Source organism: Rhinopithecus roxellana, chromosome 17 (assembly GCF_007565055.1).
Source record: "Rhinopithecus roxellana isolate Shanxi Qingling chromosome 17, ASM756505v1, whole genome shotgun sequence".
NCBI classification, from domain to species: Eukaryota; Metazoa; Chordata; class Mammalia; order Primates; family Cercopithecidae; genus Rhinopithecus; species Rhinopithecus roxellana.
In genome coordinates this window covers 88681683-88704092 of record NC_044565.1, presented here as the reverse complement: position 1 = coordinate 88704092, position 22410 = coordinate 88681683, and the positions used below count along the sequence as shown (strand labels likewise).

The 22410-nt window shown below is 39.1% G+C and overlaps 1 protein-coding gene across 1 annotated transcript in view; it reads left to right on the top strand.

The window, feature by feature from the left end:
• NOL10 (nucleolar protein 10) overlaps nt 1-22410 on the top strand; it is a 114402-nt gene that overhangs the window by 58188 nt on the left and 33804 nt on the right. The window contains 1 exon segment of the mRNA XM_010379671.2: nt 20649-20775. Coding sequence (XP_010377973.2) covers nt 20649-20775 — 127 coding nt within the window.

Sequence of the window (22410 nt, the reverse complement as noted above, 5' to 3'; positions counted from 1 at the left end):
TTCTGTATGAATATAAAGTAATATAGTTATTTTTGAAAATACATAAATATCAGAAAAAGATGAAAAAAACTATAAGTTTCACTAGTCAGAGACATTCTTGCCAACATATCTTTTACATTTTCTTTGCATTTGGGATATTTTAGTGGCTACTGATTGGATTTAAAGTGAAATCCTGTCAGAAGCTCATTTAGCTTACATCAGTTTCAATAAAAGCCCTTCAAGATGTTGGAGGCTGGAGGTGTAGGGGTCGGGAGGGGGAGGGAGGGAGGTGTATGTAGGGGCGAGGTGGAGTGAGCAAGAGAGCATGTTCGCACTCTTAGGCAGTTTCACTTATGTGGCTGTCCATTCACTCCGGGGGCATATGTCCTGGACTAAACTTGAGATGGGAGGGCCTTTCTCAACTGAGAGAATGTGTTCCTAATTCCCTAAAGCGTCCAGTTTATTTGATCAGTTACCTTCTCTCCCATGCATTTAGGTTGGCTCCAGTGATGGATTATTGTTGGGAGAATTGAGGAAACAGCTACTCGGTTATTTTTTGTGTTCTTGGTTGAGATGAGGAAGACTATTTGAAAAAGTTTGCTTAAATCTGTTGTTTCCTAATACCTCTCATGGTAGCACTACACTGAGTGTGATTCTGGTCATTTAAGACATGGGATTTTTTTGGTGTGGCATAGTCACCAGGTGCAAGTCTCCTGCTGTATCTGGTCCTATTCTAACACCAGAGGGTTATTCTGACGGGCCTTTCAAGTTTAGGTTTGCTTATATTCCATTTAGTCTTATCTGCTTGACTTAGAACCTCATCTTTATATAAGAGATTAAACCAGTGAAATTAAACTTCAGAAATACTTAATGCAGTGGATAGAGTAGGAGAAGGAGAGTGATTTTGAAAATATAATTAGCAGAATGGGTGAGATGGTGCTTAGCAGCAGCATCTATTAACAAAAAGAGCCGTTTCAGTCAACTGTAAGTGAAAGGAATAAAGGTTAAGTAGAATGTTGGCAGTGACTCCACATGTGAATGGGAGTGGAGAATGTCAGGATGGCACAGTGAAGGGGCTGTCTTGGGGCTCTTCGTGTGTATTTCTTCTAGTGGTGAGTTGGAGAAAGCTCAGAAAAGAATTCAAGAATTGTGTTCCCAGGCACCATCTAGAGAAGGCATGATTTTAGGATCCAGGAAAAGAGTAGGATCATGCAAGAAAGGTACCTTGTATGAGGTACAGAAAATGATAGGACGTTGGCCTGAAGAAGAAAGTTTTCATTGAGGGTGTGGGATGACCTGTCAGACAATGGGAGGCAGTGAAGCACTCACCTTTCAGAGCTTCTAAAAGGAGGAAAAAGACAAATTTGAATGAAAAACATGATTTACTTTAAATTGAGTTCAAATTTGAATTCAGATATATATTTTTAATTTTTAATTTTTATTTTTTATACTTTTAACCTTTTTTTAAGATTCAGGGGGTACATGTGTAGGTTTGTTATATGGGTATATTGTGTGATGTTGAGGTTTAGGGTGCGATTCAACCAGTCACCCTGGAAGTGAGCATAGTATCCAACAGTTGTTCCTCCCTCCCTGTCTCCCTCCCTCCCTCCCTCTCCAAAAGATGTGTATTTTTAAGATGTCTTGATTCATAATAGGATAAAAGAAACATATGCCTAATTTTATTCTCCAAGAAAGGTATTACAATGATAAACCTAAGCCTATAAGAAAGATCTGGAAAGATAAAACATCTTATGGAAGGCAAAAGACCTAATTTTATGGGGAAAAAGTGTGGAGTTCTCTTTTGTAATTTTTCAGTTATATATTCATAACTGTGAACTGGGAAGCAAGGCATGAAAATCAGGTGGTTAATACATATTCTTTTGTAACACAAACAAGTTGTTTGTGACTTTACGAAGGGGAAATGTGGACTTCCTATTTTAATCTAAACACTTTCAGGTAGTAACAGTATCTGTGGCCTTTTTCTCAACAAAGGATATCCTCCCCATTTCCCATCATAATTTATTGGATCACAAGAATAGCAGACATACAGAAGCATTAATGTGTGACAATCAGGAAGTAATTTTCTGAGCATCTGGTCACATTTTCAAAGTTAATTTCAGTTCTGATTGAGTAAAAAATATGTAAATTTCATGGAGATATTTGATACACATATGACATATGTTGTGTTAGTATATCAGATGATGTTTATTTTTGCTTAAATAGTCTTACATCTGACATGTCCATTTTCTTGAAAATAAATGACAACTTCCTATTCAGATGCTAGTGTGACTTCAATGTTGACTAAAGGCCTTGTCTCCTGGTTCCAGCATTTCCTCCGTCTTGGTGCTTACCTAGTCGATCTCGTTACCATTCTTTCTTTGGATGAGAGAGAGTGGGAATTAAACCTAGTATTTCAGTGTCCTGGTTGTGTAGTCACTTGGGTGGTGATGTCTTTAGTTAACATGGCCATTATCTATTCTTGTTTTTTGTTCTGTTTTGTTTTTTGTTCTGTTTCGTTTTTTCCTTAAAAAAGAAGGTAGCTTATACAAGTAAGCCAGAAATTTAGACTACATTCTTTTAAAATGCCCACCTTATACAGAAAATAATAAGAAAGTTCTGGGACTTACACCGTCTCTACCTTGATTCAGTGTTCTCAAATCCCACGCAAGTTTCTCTTCTGATGCCCACTCAGTAGGATGTAAGCTCCGCAAGGCAGGAACTTTGTGTGTTGTGCTTTTTGCTGTGTCCTTGCTTCCTAGAACAGTGTCTTATACTTCATAGGCTTTCATTGACTCCATGCATGCTAGTTTGAAGTAATGAATATTATTGACCCTTTTAAAATTTATTTTCTTTTTTATTACTTTTTGAGACAGGGTCTCACTCTGTCTCCCAGGCTGGAGTGCAGTGGTGTGATCATGGCTCACTGCAGCCTCCAAACTCTTGGGCTCAAGTGATCCTCCCACCTCAGCTTCCCGTGTAGCTGGGACTACAGGCACACGCCACCATGCCTGGCTAATTAAAAAAAAAAAATTTTTTTTTTTTTGTAGAGACAGAGTTTTACTATGTTGCCCAGGCCGATCTTGAACTCCTGAGCTTAAGGGATCCTCCCATCTTGGCCTCCTAGAGTACTGTGATCATAGGCATGAGCCACCACACCCAACCTGATACATTTTTTTTAATGTATCATGAAAAAAATGTATTTTAATTTTCTCTCGTTGTTCAGAGGAGAAAAAATTTCAAATAGACATAAAAGTGGAGAGAAAGGTAACAAACCCATCTTCTACCCATCCTTTTGCTTCCATGTTATCAGCTTTTCCCCCAGGCTTTTTTTGGGGGTCGGTGGGGTGGAAGTAAAGTTGGTTTGTATTGTATTACTAGCACTCTAAATTGCTCTAGAAAGTAGTTATTGCAGATTGTTAAATGGGAACGAATATTAGATCTTGACATGGGCACATACCCTCATTTGGATTATATGTTTACCTTCCTGAGGAACAGAACATTATTCTTGGTTGGAAAACAAGTAATATATAAATGATAGTAGTGGGACATTGAAAGAAAGGTTAGATCTGCCTGTCCATGTCTCTTGCATGTTTGTATATGGTTACGTCATTCATTCATTCAGTGGTCTTTATTTTTTAGAGCAGTTTTTGGCTCACAGCAAAATTGAGTGGAAAGTACAGAATTCTTACATCCCTCCCCCACACGCTCCTTCACCATCAGCACTTTACAACAGAGTGGTCCATTTGCTGCAGCCAGGGAACAGACATTGACACATCACCACCTGAGGTTCATAGTTTACATTAGAGTTCACTGTTGATGGTGTACATTCTGTGGGTTTTGATAAATGTATGACATGTATCCACCATTACAATATCAGATAGAATAGTGTCCCTACTCTAAAAATCCTCTCTGTTCCACCTGTTCATCCCTTCCTCCACCCTCCAGACCCCAAGCAATCACTGGTATTTTTACTGTCTCTAGTTTTGCTTTTTTCCAAAATGTCATATAGCTGAACTCATACAGTATGTAGGCTTTTCAGATTGGCTTTTTTCACTTAATCCTATGCTTTTGAGATTCCTCCATGTCTGTTTGTGGCGTGATAGCTCATTTTCCTTTATCACTGAGTAATGTTCTCTTTTCTGGATGTACTGCAGCTTGTCTGTCCATTCATCTATTGAAAGGCCTCTTGGTTGTTTCCAGTTTTGGCAATTAGGAATAAAGCCGCTCTAAACATTCTCATGCAGGTTCTTGTGTGCACATAGGTTTTCACCTTGTTTGTGTAAATGTCAAGGAACCTGATTGCTATGTCGTGGTCACAATACATGTAGTTTTGAGAAATTGCCAGACGGCCCTCCAGAGTGCCTGTACCTTTTTGTATTTCCGACAGCAGTGAGTGAGAGTTCCTGTTGCTCCACATCCTTGTCAGCATTTGGTGTTGTCAGTGTTTTTGCATTTTAGCCATTCTAATTGATTTATAGTGGTATAGTATCTTATTGTTTTAATTTGCAAGTATTATTTATTTATGTTGGTCAGTCATGAAAATGACACACCATGATTTTTGTCTTTGTGGACTTGACTAGATAGTTGTGTTAATTAGTTGTTAGTTTTGAGTATTTGGAGGGCTGGGTCATTTATTGTACAAACATTTATTACACAAACGCTTAGTGAGCATCTTTCCTATGCCTGAACCAAGGGTAGGATATCAAAACCTGCACCAGGATATCTAAGGCATTGAAGATACAGGCCTTGCTGCCTAGCTGCTGATAGTCTAGTAAAGGAACGGATAGTACAGGTGATAAGGGACTTTGGTATCCAGGATCTTACAAGAGGTAAAAAAGTCACTTTCCTATAAGTAATGTTTCAATCAAATTTCGAAGGACGTTCAGGAATTAGGTAGTGATGGTGGATAGAAGGCGAAGGACGTTCAGGAATTAGGCAGTGATGGTGGGTAGAAGGGTGGCAGAATCAGGGAGATCATCCTGTACAGAGGGAGCTGAAGTAAGACCCGAGCCCCGGTCCATTCAGTCTGTTTGGGAGGAGCTTGGGTTTTTCAGGGGCTGTTAAGGAACAGGAGATAACCAGTACTTCTCCAGTAAAACTGGGGTATCAGGACTTAACGCCAAACCTTCTGTACCATGTTAAAATTTTTACTTTTGCTTTAACAAGAGTGGCATGCCTTTGAAGGGTTTTCTTCAAGGGAGTGAAATCAGATAGGTGTGTCAGATTATTCTGCCTGTATAATGGGGGTTGGCTTTGGAAGCCAGGGATAGGACACACTGTAATTAATTAGAAAAAATAATGAGGGCCCCATCTAAGGCAGTAGGCATGGTGAGGGAGGAGTTGAGTGTGAGAAACAGTAAGGTGTATGTTCATAGAGTGTGGTGATTCGTGGGGAGTGATGGATGAGAGGGAGAGAGGGGAACTGAATGAGCAGTGATACCATTCACAGAGATAAGGTGGAGAAATACTAAATTCAGTTTTGGCCGTGTTGAATTGTCTTAATTCTAACTCTTCATATGTATGAGTTAAACTGCTTCCTGGGAGAGAGTTTTGAGCTTTTGTTTTTCTGGTTCATCTCCATGGAAAAGATCAAAGGTTATGAGTTAGGTTCTTGAATTTTCTGGAGAATTAAGAAAACCATCTATTATCTACACTTTGAATACCTGTTCTCAGCCAGCGTCATTGGTACTCTCTTGAGTGCTCACTAATAGCCTTGATTTTGAGTTAGGGGCCGCGTCTCTGCGCCTTTACAGAGTATTTGAAATAATTGAGGTTTCAGTTGATAGTGTAAGGGACTTGTTAACCACTTGGTATCTGCATCTGTGCCTGTATTCTTTTGGGGGGTGTTTATTTTTTCTTCTCTCTCTCTTTTTTTTTTTTTTTTTTTTTGGAAAAATGCTCTAACTAAAAGAAAATTAAACCTTGTAACAATACATAACCAAGAAAATAGAAGTCCTTCATTACCATTGTTAACAAGTTATTAACAAGTTGGTGCACATGCTATGCCGTCAAGTCACGTATGACACACACAGCAGTGGCGTGGGCTTGAGCAGAATCAGGGTCTCCTTATACTATTCTCAAAGGTTTTTTTGATCACTAACAGTATCATTTTGGTCAGCACATAAATCAAACTCACTCTTTTTAATAGTTGCATAGTGTTTTGTTGTATAGATGTATCATACTTTATTTACATAGTTTCCTGTGTAACTGTTTACCATCTACGTTTTCCACTTCTCTAAACCAGCATTGTCCAGTTCTCTAAACCAAAGTCTGCCAGCAGCATTTCTGTGATGACGGACACATTCTATATCTGCTGTGTCCTATGTGGTAGCCATTAGTCACATGTAGCTGTTGAGCACTTGAAATGTGAGTACTGCATCTAAGGGACTGAATTTTTAATTTCATTTAATTAAGTTTAACTTAAATAGCCATAAGTGGCTTAGTGGCTGCCTTATTGGGCAGCATAGCTCTAAACTATTCCAGAGTCAAGTGAGATCATTAGGCTACTTCCTTAGACCACATTACTTTGGCCTTCATAAATTATAGTTTATGATTTTTCTTTGATGCTGAACTTCTGTAAGCCTCTCAAAGAAATGTATTTTGTTGCCAGACTCCCTTAAAGGTCTGTATTATGCTGCTTGAGTTTGTTCCAACAGAGAATTTCTCCTTCCAGATCTATCAGTGTGCTTCCCTTCAGCAAATCAGGCGTGTCTGTCCACCTTACTCTGCATCTCCTTTTGCCTTGGTTGCCTAGGAGCCCAAAGTTAATTTTGATTTTATTATTTTTGAGACAGGGTCTTACTCTGTTGCCCAGGCTAGAGTGCAGTGTCCTGATCACAGCTCACTGCAGCCTTGAATTCCAGGGCTCAAGTGATTCCCCAACCTCAGCCTCCCGAGTACCCGGGACTACAGGAATGTGCCACCACACCCAGATAATTTTCATATTTTTTATAGAGGTGGAGTCTCGCCATGTTATCCAGGCTGGTCTTGAATTCCTGGGCTCAAATAATCCTCCTGCTTTGTCATCCCAAAGTGCTGGGATTACAGGCACGAACCACCACACCCCAAAGTTAAATTTTTTATTGAATTATAGCAGTTTTTTTTTGCCTCTCACCACCATCCCTATCAAACTTCATCACTTTGTTTTCCTTCTGAGTTTAAAGATTTCAGTGTGTGTGTGTGTGTGTGTGTGTGTGTGTGTGTGTGTGTGTGTGTTTTAAATAAAGCTCTTCATATTCTTTTTGGATCTATCCTAAAACTTCACTAAAAAAATGATTAGCAGCGGCCAGGCACAGTGGCACACGCCTGTAATCCCAGCACTTTGGGAGGCCGAGGCAGGTGGATCTTTTGAGCTCAGGTGTTCAAGACCAGCCTGGCCAACAGGGCAAAACCGTCTCTATTAAAATACAGAAAATTAGCCTGGTGTTACTGCACACAACTTTGGTCCCAGCTACTCAGGAGGCTGAGACAGGAGCATCACTTGAGCCCAGGAGGTGGAGGTGGCAGTGAAGTGAGATCACGCCACTGCACTCCGGCCTGGGTGATAGAGCAAAACTCTGTCTCAAAAACAACAACAACAACAACAAAAACCAACAATATATACACACTGCTTCCCTCCCGCGGTCATGCACACTCACATATCATACATCTTAGTGAGATTCTAAATATTATCACGTGGAATCCTGTTTATCACCTCAGAGGAAACTATGTGTATTTAAGACTCTACTTAAGTACTTTTGTGGTTGACCGCATTTTATTCCACTGAGTACGGATTGAGTTCCTTTACATCCTTTGCTGTGCCAGTATCACGCTTTCTTTCCTTCAGCTTTATTTGAAGGAACTATGGGAAATCTTATTTTGTATGAATTTAAAATATGTTCTTCAGGATTTCCTAGTTCCTCCCCAAGATAATCAGTAACTGCTAAATGGTGTTAAAATATTTTTTCTCCTTTCTAGAATAGTACTGTTAAGGTATAGAACCTTGAGTAAAAGTACATATAACTTTTTTAAAGTTTTGCTCTTCCTTTTTTTCTGCCGAGTTTTCCCCCCTAGGTATTTTAAAATGTATGGGTACCCTTAGTTTTTACATAGATTTCAAAATTAAGAATTAGAAAGCAATAAGAATATGCAGAAAAGTTGTTAATAAACACTTTTGCCTGCAAGGAAGTCGAGTAGAACCAGGAAACTACTGATGTGCTAAGGATAACACACTAAACCATCTGTGTTACTAACTCTTGGCAGGAATAAAATGACAAAACAAGATCTTGGGAGATGCTCATTACCAGGTGCGTGATCAAAAAGATAAATACATTCTCATGTAAGAAAATTGGCGTAGTGCCTTTAGCATCCTTGGGGCATGTGTACGTATGCATGTGGGCGAGTTTAGCATTTGGTGTAGTTAGGAAACTGGGAGAGGAAAAGGCTGGAAGTAGAGGACTTTAACATTGCTTAGAGTCATTGTTATTGCAAACTCTGGAAGTGAACTCTAGGAAACTGCACTGGAATTCAAGTGTAATATGATGATAAACATCAAATGACTGTTTGTAGCCAAAGTGCAAGGCCAGGCTCTTCAGGAAAGAATGAATAGGAGACCTTAAAATAAACATCTGTTTTTTTGTTCAGCTAACAGTGGACTTTGAAGAAGACTGGAGCCATGTTAAGATTTTCTTTTTCTTCCTTGAGAATTGAAGAAAAATGTCAGCTGAGGATTTTTTCATGCTATTTAACATGTCATTTGTAGTGTTTCATGAAAAGCAGACAGACATGTAAAGCATTTTATTCTACTTCAAATTAGAATAATAAGTTAGATCCAGTTTTGAATATTTAAAAGAGAACTTTAACAGATTTGTTTTATGAGTGAGTTTCATGATTTTGAATAAAATTTTTGCACACTTAAACTAGTGGTTTGGCCAGGTACAGTGGCCACAACTGTACTCCCATTGCTTTGGCAGGCCACGGTGGGAGGATCACTTGAGCCCAGGAGTTCAAGACTAGCCTGGGCAACATAGTGAGACCCCGTCTCTACAAAATAAAATAAATTAGCTGGGGATGGGTAAGTGTCTGTAGTCCCAACTACTCAGGAGGCTGAGGCAGGAGGATCCCTTAAGCCCAGGTGATCAAGGCTGTAGTGAGCTATGATCATGTCACCTGTACTCCAGCCTGGGTGACAGAGCAAGACTCTGTCTCATAAATACATATATACATACATACCTACATACATACTACAGTGGTTCATTTGAGAGTAACTCTTTATGTCCTGTTCCTAAATGTTTTAGGAATATCTGGTTTTCACCAAGCTTGCATGTTCTGAATCCTGCTTAAGTTCAAAGTTTATAAACCTCCAGTAGGTATGTGAATGTAGTTTTCAGCAAATTATTCCTTTAGTTTCCCAGAAGCTTCCTTCACATTCCAGCTCCTCAAGTAAATGTTAAAAGTTTAAAAAAGAAAAGGAGTGAATTGATTTTGTATATATTTTTGTTTGGTGAAATAGCAGAGTGTAGGCATAGTCTTTTCAGATAAGTTTGCTAAAAAGTAATTTCCTGTCACCTCCCTTTGAAAAGAACTGAGGTGTGCCCCATCCCCAAACCTACCATCTTGCCAATTTATTTGTATATTGGGGTAGTGGGTGGGAATAAATGTTTCTGGGATTTTTCTGGCCTCCCTTCCTAAGCCAGGGTAGCTTGTGGGAGATAGTCCCCATACAAACCTTTACTGGGCTGCCTTCCTAGAACCTCATTTTATACCCAAAATACCAAAAAGTAAAAATACAAAAATATGAAAACACATGAAAATGAAGTGCTATAAACACACAACTTTGCAAATATTAATCATACAGAGCCAATTGCTTATAGTATAGAAATAGTCTGAAGTATTCTTTTGGCACAGCATTGCCTGTGTGATTCTCGCCAGAAACATTTAACTGTATCTGATTATGAGCAGTGATCAGCAGAGGACTGTGGGGACCTCTGCAAATCAGGGCTCTTTCTAAGAGCTCTCACCTGAGCCTTGAGCAAATATCCACATCCTGAAAGTCATGAAGGTTGGGGGCTCCTAGATTAAAGGAAACTAAGGAGACATAATAACCTCCTTAATTCAATTAAAAAAAAAAAAAAACAGCTCTTTAAAGATATAATACACAGACCATGAGGTTTATCCTTTTAAAGTGTGTAGTCCTAAGCCAGGCTCTGTGGTACCCACCCATAATCCAAGCTACTTGGGAGGCTAAGGTGGGAGGATTGTTTGAGCCCAGGAGTTTGTGACCAGCCTGGGTGACATAATGAGACCCCGTCTCAAATCAAAAAAAAAGAAAAGAAAACATGAAGTGTACGGTCCAGTGGTTTTTAGTACACTCAGTTGTGTGGTGGTCGCCACTAATTCCATGACGTTTTGTCACACTAACCAGAAACCCCATGCCAGTTTTTCTTCCTTCTCCTCCCTCTCCCAGCCCCTGCAACCACTCACCTACTTTCTGTCTATACATTTGCCTTTTCTGGACGTTTCATATACAGTATGTGGTCTGTTTTTTCTTTAGCATGTTTTCCAGGGCCGTCCATGTTGTACCATGTCTCAGTGCTTTATTCCTTCTGATTGCTGAGTGACATTCCATTATATGGATACATCACATTTATTCACCTTCGTCAGTGGATGAATGTCATTACTCAATTTTTTCTAAGTCCAGTGTTTGGACTTAGTGAAATAACTAGTCTCTTAAAGATGAGTTCTCTGGCAGCTTTCCCCCTCCCTGCATATGGACCCTGCTTTTCTTGTTTCTTTGCATGTCTTAGAATTTTTTTGTTGGAATCTGGAAGCTTTAAATAGTATAATTTAGGATTTATGGAACTCAGTCCCTCCCCCAGGTCCCCAGTGTTTGTGGTTGTTTGTTTAGTGACTGTCCTGGACTAATTCTATAAAATCTGATTTTTTTGTGACGTGTGACCACTGAAGTCTCTGCTGGTTGCTGAATTGTCAGCTAATGAATGAACAGAGGTTTCCTTCAGTGTCCGGAACCAGTCAGTCGCCCAGCCTCTACCAGAATGATCCTCATGAATGCCCCTGCTCACCATTGCTCTCTCTATTCAAGCCTCACTGGGCTGGTCTTTTTACTGATTCACAAACATGCCAAGCAATTCCAACCTCTAGACCTTTGTAGTTGTCAGGTAGTATTGAGGGTCACTCCCTCCTGCCCCGTGGGTCCGTGTCCATCATCTCCCCTTCCCCTCTATTCTTCATTGCCTTCTCTCCTTCGGTTTCCACAGCACTGATCTCTTGTCTGTCATCCTCTCCACTGCCTCTCCCTTGTTTGTTGTTTCCCCTTTCTGGAAGGTGAGCTCCTTGAGGGTGGGGATTCTTCTGTGTTTTGTTACTGAGTATCTAGAGAGGGGGGGAAGCGCCTGATCATAACTCTTTGTTGAATAAGTGAATGGGGAGGGAGCTTAGGCAACCTGTTCTTGTTTAAGAATGAGGGCCAGACGTGGTGGCTCACTCCTGTAATCCCAGCACTTTGGGAGGCCGAGGCCAGTGGATCACTATAGCTGAGGAGTTCAAGACCAGCCTGGGCAACATGGCAAATCTACATCTCTACAAAAGATACAAAAATTATCTGAGCATGGTTGCGCACACCTACTTGAGGGGCTGAGGTGGGAGGGTTGCTTGAACCTGGGAGGTTGAGGCGGCAGTGAGCTGAGATTGCGCCACTGCACTCTAGTCTGGGTGATAGAGTGAGACCCTGTTTCAAAAAACAACATGAAGAATGATGTGCTAAAATGCCAACTGGGGCCAGACATGGTGGCTCATGCCTGTACTCCCAGCACTTTGGGAGGCCAAGGCAGGCGGATCACCTGAGGCCAGGAGTTCGAGAACAGCCTGGCCAACATGGTGAAACCCCATCTCTACTAAAAATACAAAAGTTAATTGGGTGTAGTGGCACACACGTGTAATCCCAACTACTTGGGAGGCTGAGGCACCAGAATCCAGGAGGCAGAGTTTGCAGTGAGCTGAGATCGCACCACTCTACTCCAGCCTGGGTGACAAAGCAAGACACTGTCTCAAAAAAAAAAAAAAAAAAAATGCAGGGTGGTCTTGTCCACTGGTAGTTTTCATGTTGACCCTTCAGCTAATGACTCTACCCAGATATCAGTATCTTAAAGTCTGTCTTCTGGGAGCTTTCATTTTCTCCGGAGAAGAAACCCCCAGTTTCTTTCGGAGGTGTCAGGGATTTGGGCTGGTAGAGTGGACGCACAGCAGCATAGACTTGACTTCAGCATTCCAGGGACTGGGAAAATGAGGCGAGGGTCTCATAGTTTGATGTCTAGACTGCCATTAATTGTCCTGACTTGAGCCCCACCACTCAAGTCACCTGTGCCTGGTGATATACTCCCCACCACCCCCACATAGGGCAGCTTTGGTTCCCCTCCTCCAGAAAATTATCTTCTGGTCTCTTTAGGCATGGTGGGGATTTGGGTGTTCATCAGCTCCATTGTTCCCCCTTTATTCGGGCCTATGCCTCATCCTGTCATTCCCCATGCTTAGAACCTTGAAGTTCTTGTCCCAAGGATTCTGAGGGAGGAATCTGCTCTCTTTTCTCTTTGCCGTCCACCTCCATAAGTTCTCATGTTTACCAGGTTAAGTTTCTTAAACCACTGCATCTTCTTCTGCAGTTCTTTTTGTCCTTAAAGGTTAATACCTTTATTTACTGTCATTTGAAAAAGGCTTGACAGCGATAGGGGTACCATTATTAACCGAAAGCTCTGTGTTTCTTATCAGTTTCAGTTTGGTGTTTAAGTGTTTGCTTGGGGCGTCCCGTCTCCGCTAGCCCTTGATTGAAGGCACTCTGTCATTCATATTTGTACTCATAGTGTCACGTAGATTGACTAGCTTGATGGGCTATTAGTGAGATAATGGCTTAAGGAATCTTACAGTTTTTTTTTTTTTAACTTGGCCTTATTTTTCTTGTTATTTCATTTCAGTCCCTAAATTATCTTTTCAAATAGTAAATCAAGTTGTCGCAGATAATAGTTTTTCTTTTTTAAAAATAAATCTGTTAAAATGTTGAAATTAAATCACTCCTTTGCTAATCTGATTTTTAAGAACAAAACACTACAAGTAGAGTACATTTAAATGACTCATAATTACTCACACAAATGCATGTAAACTTGGGTATGCAATTAGGCAACTCATTATGCTGCAAATGCAATTACATGCTTAAGGTCATGGCCACTCCCTCTGGCTCACCCAGTTGTTTCTCTTGGGTTTGTGATCATTTATTAAGCCTCAGCTGTCAGAATTTGAAAATACATGCTGCTGCTAGTGAGGCCTTTCCACCAATAATGGAAGAAAAGCTGGAAAAGAAAATTTTCTTTTGAGTTTATATGCAGAGTTGGTTTTCTTAATTGGCAAAATCCCATTTTCCCTCTGGAGATTCAGGCTGTGTAATTAAAAAAATTATCATTAATCATAATAGTGGTCAGTGATATTTATATTATATCTATATTTAGTATATATTTACCGTATGTAGCTATGTATGGTGTGTATATACATTATAGTACAGCTCCATCATCTCTTATCTGCAATTCTGAAATTTAAAAAGCCTTGAAAATTTGTTTATAACTCTGTGGTGAACCCCGACTGGACTGTACCTGATTCATTAGGACTTCAACCTGTGTGAAATAATGAGTTTCTTTGTAGGTCTGTGTTTATCCCAAATCACTGGTGTGAATATGTGTAGGTTTTGCTGCAGAGTTGTTAATATGGTTTGATCATGGCCCACTGACCCAGACCTCACTGAAGATTTTTTGTTATATACAGCATACATACGGTATTACTTTTTTAAAATGCAAAACATTATTTGTTTCAAACCCTGGCCCCAGTTGTTTCTGATAAAGAACCAGGGCCTCACTGCAGTGAGCTATGGTCATACTACTGCACTCCAGCCTGGGCAACAGCAAGATCCTGTTTCCCAAAAAGAATCATGGCCTCACAGTAAGGGTAACAGATTTCTGGTTAGACCGGGATTTAAATTCTAATAGGGGGCTGGGCGCTCTGGCTCATGTCTATAATCCCAGCACTTTAGGAGGCCGAGGTGGGCGGATCACCCAAGGTCAGGAGTTCAATACCAGCCTGGCCAACGTGGTGAAATCCCGTCTCTACTAAAAATACAAAAATTAGCTGGGCGTCGGTAGTACACGCCTGTAGTCCCAGCTACTAGGGAGACTGAGGCAGAAGAATCACTTGAACCCCGGGAGGCGAAGGTTACAGTGAGCCGAGATTGTGCCACTGCACTCCAGCCTGAGTGACAGAGTGAGACTATCTCAAAAAAAAAAAAAAAATTCTAATGGGGGTTAAAACCATCTACCTCTTAGAGTGTGGGTTGCTAGTGCTATTATTGTTTTTATTATTGTTCCAGTTCCAGAACTGATATTTATATCTATTTTTAGAGTGTCCTCAAAACAGTTCTATAATAAAATAACTAGATACTTGATATAGTTGCTAGGTGGTAAAAAAACTGTTTTATATTCAAACTCCCTGTTGCTGCTAGTCAGTAAATGTGGTTCTTACGTGTTTGATTTAATAGTGTCATTATAACATAAAAGTTTAAATTGAATTTCTAGGATTGTAATAGTATAAGATCACTAAAAGGTAAAAATGACAATTCTCATAACTAAACATCTTCTGTGTAATCAATCAGTTAAATATGTAAATTTTATGTAGCATTACATTCTAACTGTTTAGTGTGGCAGTTAAGCTTTGCTGGCTGTGAAACCACAGCCACTCAGTTGTTCAGGGCCTTGCTCAATTCCCCCTTGCAAAGCTATCTTGATCAGCCTCAGCAGATAAAGGGCTTCCTAGAACCTTTTAAAAATTTCTGTTTTGGTACTAATCCCATTGTATTGTACTTGATTGTTTTCCACCTACTTATGTTTGACTTTAGCACTTAACTTTTACCAGATGCTCAGTTAACTTTTTGAATGAATGAATGAAGTTGAAGAAATTAAGAATCATTTAGTCTTTCCACATAAGTATTGCTATATTTGAAACAACTCTGTTCCTTTTGGGTTTCATTCTACTACCTGTTTTTATAGAGTATACTGCACTTGGAACATAATAAATATTGGAATTTAATAAATATGTGATGAATAAAAATTGAATTAAAATCTATCTCGTTACATTTAATGGTTTCAGTTTTATTCCTGAAATTAAAATAATATACTTAGGTCCTTTTTCCATGTGATTCTTTTTCTTTCTCTCTTGTCTTATCTGGTCTTCTTTCTCTCTCTCTTTTTTTTTTTTTTTTTTTTTTTTTAACAGGATCTCACTCTGTTGCCCAGGCTGAAATGCAGTGGCGTGATCATGGCTTACTGCAGCTCAACCTCAAGTGATCCTCCCACCTCGGCCTCAGGAATAGCTGGAATCACAGGCACATGCCACCATACCTGGTTAATTTTTTTATATTTTTAATTTTTGTGTAGAGACAAAGCCTCACTACATTGCCCAGGATTGTAAAAGAATATTTCTAGGATGGGCGCTCTTGAAATCCCAGCACTTTGGGAGGCCAAGATGGGCAGATCACCTGAGGTCAGGAGTTCGAGACCAGCCTGGCCAACATGGCGAAACCCCATCTCAACTAAAAATATAAAAATTTAGCTGGGTGTGGTGGTGAGTGCCTGTAATCTCAGTTACTCAGGAGGCTGAGGCATGATAATCACTTGAACCTGGGAGGCAGAGGTTGCAGTGAGCCTAAATCACGCCACTGCACTCCAGCCTGGGATACAGATGGAGACTGTGTCTCAAAGAAAATAAAAATTCTGAAAAAAGATAATTTCAAATTTAATGGCTGTTCTATGTTATCAATTATTTTCTTGTTTGTTCCATTAATAGTACATTAGATAATGAAATGCTTTGTCATACTCAGTAGCATTATAAGCAAGCAGAAAAAAATGATGGCATTTGTATTGGGTTAGTAGACTTTGGTTCTTTGTCTGTAATATTAATAGTACTTTGTTGTTGTTTGAATCACCCTTGATCTGTTAAAACCATTTATCTGGTAATCCTCAGTCTTTTTTTTTTTGTCTCAGCACAGCTTTGGGATGTAGCACGGTGATTTTTCTAAAGTAGAGTGAGGGAAGGAGTATCCTCTTTCAGCTCCCTAAGAGTTTATTTTTATTTGTATTGTTCTTCGAGACAGGGTCTCACTGTGTTGCCCAGGCTGAAGAGCAGTGGCACCATCATAGCTCACTGCTGCCTCCAGATCCTGGGCTTAAGGGATCCTCCCATCTCACCCTTCGGGGATAATAGTTGGGACTGCAGGTACATGCCATCATGCCCAGCTAATTTTGACAATCTGTTTTTTTTTTTTTTTTGAAGCAGGGTCTAATTCTGTCACCCAGGCTGGAATGCAGTGGCACAATCTTGGCTCATTGCAACCTCCACCTCCCGGGTTCAAGCAATTCTCATGCCTCAGTCTCCTGAGTAGCTGGGATACAGGCATGCGCCACCACGCCTGGCTGATTTTTGTATCTTTAGTAGAGATGGGGTTTCACCATGTTGGCCAGGCTGGTCTCGAACTCCTGACCTCAGGCTATCTGCCCGCCTCAGCCTCCCAAAGTGCTGGGATTACAGGTGTGAGCCACTGTGCCTGGCCAACAATATGTATTTTTGTAGAGATAGGATCTCACTGTGTTGCCCAGGCTGCCTTGAACTCCTGGGCTCAGGAAGTCCTCTTGCCTTTGCCTTCCAAAGTGCTGAGATTAGGTGTGAGCCATTGCACCCGGCCCCTAAGATTTTAGTATTCACCCTTTCTCCTCCCCACTTGTAGTCCTTTACAGAAATATACGAGAATTTTGAGTTTTATAATTAACATCTTAAAGACAGATTGTAATCATAGAAGCAGTGATCATCTTGGGCACATGGCATGTATTTTCATGTCTTTTAAAATTGGTTCTTCTGCTCAAATAGATTGGCACAAGCAGATACTTTGCTGCATTTGAGTTGCAGCCTTCTTGTAGCATGTTGGTACATAAAGATTCTTTCATATTTTGGAGAATCAAGTATTTCCATTTAGATTGGTTGATATAATTATCATTAAAATTGCTAAGGGAGCCACATTGTCCCTTTCTAGCAATCTGATGAATCAGTTTTCAATTTTCTACTTTGGTTAATACTGACCTGTGAGTTGAGATATTTGCTGGGCACAGTGCCAGTGCCTGTAATTCTAGCTATTCTGAAGGCTCTCTTGAACTCAGGGTTTCAAGACCAGCCTAGGCAACACAGCAAGAACCTGTCTCTAAAAAAATAAAAAGAAAAAAAGAAAGGCTTGTAAACTGACCACAGCATGGACAACATGGTGTGACGAAAACATAGAATACAGCAATGTAACAGCAGGACAGAAAACCTGGAAAGTTGGAGGTAGTAGTGATAGTCCAGATATGGCTAAAAAGGATGTTTTCCTCAAGTTGTAAAATGTGGAATTTAGAAAGTAAATTAATATATTTTAAAGGATTAGTTGAGGTTTAACATATTTTATGGCTGTGAAGGCAACAAAGACATTTTACACATTGACACTGTGGTCATCGTAGCTACATCAGAGAGTGTGACGTGCCTGTGGTTGAGCCTTCCTTATCGGCCAAGCCGGCCACTGTTTTGAAACTTAATGGTAGGCCTCTGAGGAAAGGTCTAATGTGGATAAAACCTGCAGTTTATACCAGTGTAAATCAGTCATTTCAACTTTGTTATGGTGGTTTTGATGTTTTTTTCTCTGAAAAGGAACTCAGGAAATGTGATTAATAAGGTCAACTACTAGATTTAATTTTGTTTTTGATGGAAATATTTTTTCCTAGAAAATTTAATGGCCATGAATCTGGTTGCAGAGATTATTTGCCATAATTAGACGTGTCCCCTGACAGGCAATTTAAACCACTTCCGTTAAAATCTAGATAATCAGAAAGAATGTTGTGAAACATTATAAAAGAGGGCTATGTGAAAGTAAATTCACATCTAGACTGTTTTAGTATTCCTACCCCTCACCTCCAAAAGTCAGTGCACACAGTATAATCTTTTTATTGTCTTGGAAGCTCATGCTTATGATTGGTTTAAAAAGATAGAACAATTTATTTTGAGGTTCTTTGGGTAGCAGTGTACCCTAGCATAGGAGTCAAGATAGATCTGACTTTCACCAGAAGTGTTCATATACCCAGTAGCCTTATGGTGAGGTATTTGCTTGTTTTTATCTGAATAAGGAATATTAGACCAATTTAGAAATACTTTTGCCACAGAGGACCCTTTAAGTTTTAGTACTTCATGCATATGAAATTCGAATGTGTTTTATACATGAATAGATTTATTTATCACATAGTTATTGAGCACCTACTATCTGGCAGGCACTCTTCTAGGTACTAAAAATTCAGCAGTTAACAAAACAGATGTCTCTCCTCTCCTCAGAGGACAATATCTTGGATATTATATTCTAAAAAAGCAATAATAGCATACTTTGATCTAGTCCAGAAAAGAAAAGATTGCTGTTTTAGGGAGTACACCATTATCTGATAGAGCTTTGCATTTGCAGGTTTATGACTCACTGGAAGCAAATACCCCTGTAGTTACAAACGCCTCAACTCTCTCGGCTTCAGAAGATGCCTGTGATTTTCCTGGCTTGCTCATGTGCTCCTTCCGACATGAAGTCCTTTCAAATAGACTTATTCGGTGTCCCAGCCTTCCCTGTTTTTTTTTAAGCCATCTTCCCCTTGGACTCAGTGTGCAATCTGAGTTCATCGCACACACATTGTGTGTGTGTGCGTGCATGTGCACATGCAAGTGTACACATGTGCTTCAGCTGGATTTTAAACTTCTTCAGGGAGACTGTGGTCAGTGTCTTTAATTTAGCACAGTGCTTTGTATGTGGTAGCATTTAGTTGTTGACTTCAAGCTACTATCCTAAAATTGCTTAAAACCATGGCAGTTCTTTTAAAAAGTGTTCTATATGGAATTTTAAAAAATGCCTTACATTTCTTGAGGGTTTTGTCTTTTATGGTTGGAGTCAAACCACTTAGTATGTAAAAACCTTTACTTCTATTTTTAAAAATTGTAGATTGCGCTAATATGAAATTTCTGTGGAAGACTCTTTATGCTCGAGTTTTTTCATGTTTATGAGTACCATAGCTGTGTTGGGGTGAAGAGAATCACTCTTTCTAATCAGGCAAAATATTATAACTAAATTATTATGGCCATATCTAACATTTCCTTTTCTTTTTATTTGAAGAGAGTGTTAACAGGGGCTGTTTTTCTTTGTTATAACTCTCTTCCTTCTACCTTTCCTTCTTCAGAAAGTTTAAGCTAGATTTAATAATTTCCATTATGATTTCTGGGTGTTTTTCCGGTATGCTTGTTACTGAAATAAACAGGTTAAGTCGTCACTGGAAGTTCCATTTTGCCGGAGCCCAGTGTTCTCTCATCGGAATACCTCTGGCTTAAGGGAGGATTTCACTAGCATATCTTCTCTGTTGACTGAGCAGATTTCCTTTGGCATACATTCACCTCAGCGGGTGTGGCATTTTGTTGGGAAAGATTTGTATCAATAGCAAAAATGTACAAAGCGATCAGAGTATTTTATGAAAGTAGTTGGATTATGTTTTTTCATAGTTGAATTATAAACTTAATGATTCATATTTTATTAGTTAGTTATAATTCTGTTCAGCCTTTTGTTCCTCAGCCTTTCGTTGGGATAACTTGTGGAGCCTGGTCACCTATTTAGTTTTGAAGAATTCTTTATACAGAAATTTTAAAAATTAACTAATTATTTTTAAATGGCAAATAACAATTATGTGTATTAGTTGTGTACAGCATGATGTTTTGAAACGTGTATGTTGTGGAATGGCTAAATTGAGCTAATTAACATTTGCATCACGTCACATAGTACTTACCATTTTTTGTAATGAGAATATTTAAAATTTACTCTCAGCGATTTTTCAAGAATACGATGTATTGCCATTAACTATAGTCTAGAATTTTAGTTTTTTAGTTTTTAATGAGTTAAATGAATTAAATGAAGTGGACCATGCAGAATGGAATGTAATTGTCAAGTAATTAGTTGAAAAAGCTTAAAAGAAAGTAATTTTGGGCCGAGTGTGGTGGCTGAGGCTGGCAGATTGCTTGAACTCAGGAGTTCAAGACCAACTCAGGAGTTCAAGGGTTTTGCAACATGGCAAAACCCTACCTCTACAAAATAATAATAATACTAATAAATATTGTTTTTAAAAAAGGTAATTTTTCTTTTAGACTTTTGTTTGGCAAACTTAAAAAATCTAGTGTACCAAATAATGCTTTTGTAGAATTCTAGTAGTATTTTGAAGGAAGGAGGTGATACATGAATGGATGGATGTTATTGTAAGTATCTGAATTATTTATCTATATTTTGATAGTGCTAATATAAGAACATTCATTAATACTTTTGTGCCCTAGACTAAGTGAGATTGTTTTCTCTTACAAGCCTAAAAATTTACGGATTTGTTTATTCTCTTCTGTTATATACTTGTTCATTATCCATATTGCATTTATTTGTCAATACTTCTGATAGAAAAAAGGATTCAGAAATCATACTTACAAAATTTGGTGATGAGTGGCTGAGACTTGGATGGCGTGGGGAGCTGTGCCTTTGCTGACGCTCTCATAAATACCGACAGGTTTTAGGTCCTGCTCCTCGGTGGTGTTCCTTCTTAGACAACTTGACCGAAGAACTAGAAGAGAATCCAGAAAGCACCGTTTATGATGATTATAAATTTGTCACCAAGAAAGACCTTGAAAATTTAGGTAAAAAAAAAAAAAGTGATAAAATATTATGTAATTATTTTATTTCTACTTTTTTTTTGAGTTTTGAACATGAGAATTGGCTGAGCCATGTTTACCTCATCTCCCAAATCTTCCCTTTCTGCCAAATCAGATATTAAACATATTATAAATTGTCAGATTTGTAACCTTTCTCCTTAGAGAAAAGTTCAAGTAAATTTAACATACTGAAGCCTTTTTGTATTTTAAATGAGAATTTATTTTAGCGAATAATTTCTTTTAGCATACTAGCTATATGGAGAAAACAAATTGTCACGAAAGCAGTGATTTTTTTTTCCCCAGTGTTATCTGAAGTATAATAAGGTTTTGAAAATATCTCAAAGACGGCAAGTAATGATTCCTGCCTCCCTTTTAGGTTTGATTATAGAAGACCCAATCCAAAATTTAGAAGTGATACATTGAAACTTCAGATCTAGAAGAACCTTAATAGTTACTTTATGTTTAAAGGTCATAAGCCAAGAAATGTCTTGAAAGAACAGCAAATACTTATGAGATAGGGCTTACTATGTGCAGGCAGTGTTTTTTTTCTTTTTCTTTTTTTTTTTTTTTTTTGAGACAGTCTTGCTCTGTCACCCAGGCTGGAGTGCAGTGGCCCAATCTTGTCTCACTGCAACCTCCACCTCCCAGGCTAAGTGATTCTCCTGCCTCAACCTCCTGAATAGTGGGGATTACAGATGTGTGCCACCATGCAGCATGGTAAGACAGGGTTTCACCGTGTTGGCCAGGCTGGTCTTGAACTCCTGGCCTCAGGTGATCCATCCACCTCAGCCTCCCAAAGTATTGGGATTACAGGTGTGAGCCACCACGCCCAGTCTGTGCAGGCAGTATTCTAAGCGTTCTACACATAACTCATTTAATCTTCACATCCCTATGGATTGGGTACCATTTTGATTCCATTAGATAAAGAAACTGAGGCCAAAAAAAAAAAGATAAATGTACGTCACCAGAAGTTTCAGTGGTAGTAAACTTGAGAGTTGAGCTTTAAATCCAGAGTCTATGCCCTTCCCCCAACCATCCCAGCCCCTGCAGGACATGTTGGGCCTGCTTGCCTAGCACTCCTCGAGGTTAGAGTAGATGGTGCTCATCTTGTTCTGCTGCTGCCAGCAGGCTACAGCAGAAGTTACTGAGAGTGGGAAAACTTAGAGGATCCATTCTGTACAAGGCAAGGCAACTTAATTGTCTTTGGAACAAATAGATGTGCAATAACAGTTGAGTATTAAAACAGAATCATGTTACCATTAGATTAATTAAACTTCCTTTTTAACCCATATATCATAGCACAGTTAATCCAGGCAGAATTACTTTCTGTCAGTTACTACCAAAAAAGAGCTGAGTTTAGCCTTTTAAAAAATAACTTGAGTGAAATAGGACCTTCTTAGTGCAGTGCCTTCTTAAGTGTCTCCAGAGTAATTTTTATAATATGCTATGTCACACTCACCTACTTTCCTAAATTGAATGAAAAAAGGTCATTGTTCTTTTGTAGATTTTTTAAAAACTACTATATTTAGTACATTTTAGGTTATTTTTCAGTCTCTTTACTGGATTTATTTTGGGTGAAGACAGCAGTTATATAAGTTTAGGTATATTTTGTTAAAATTT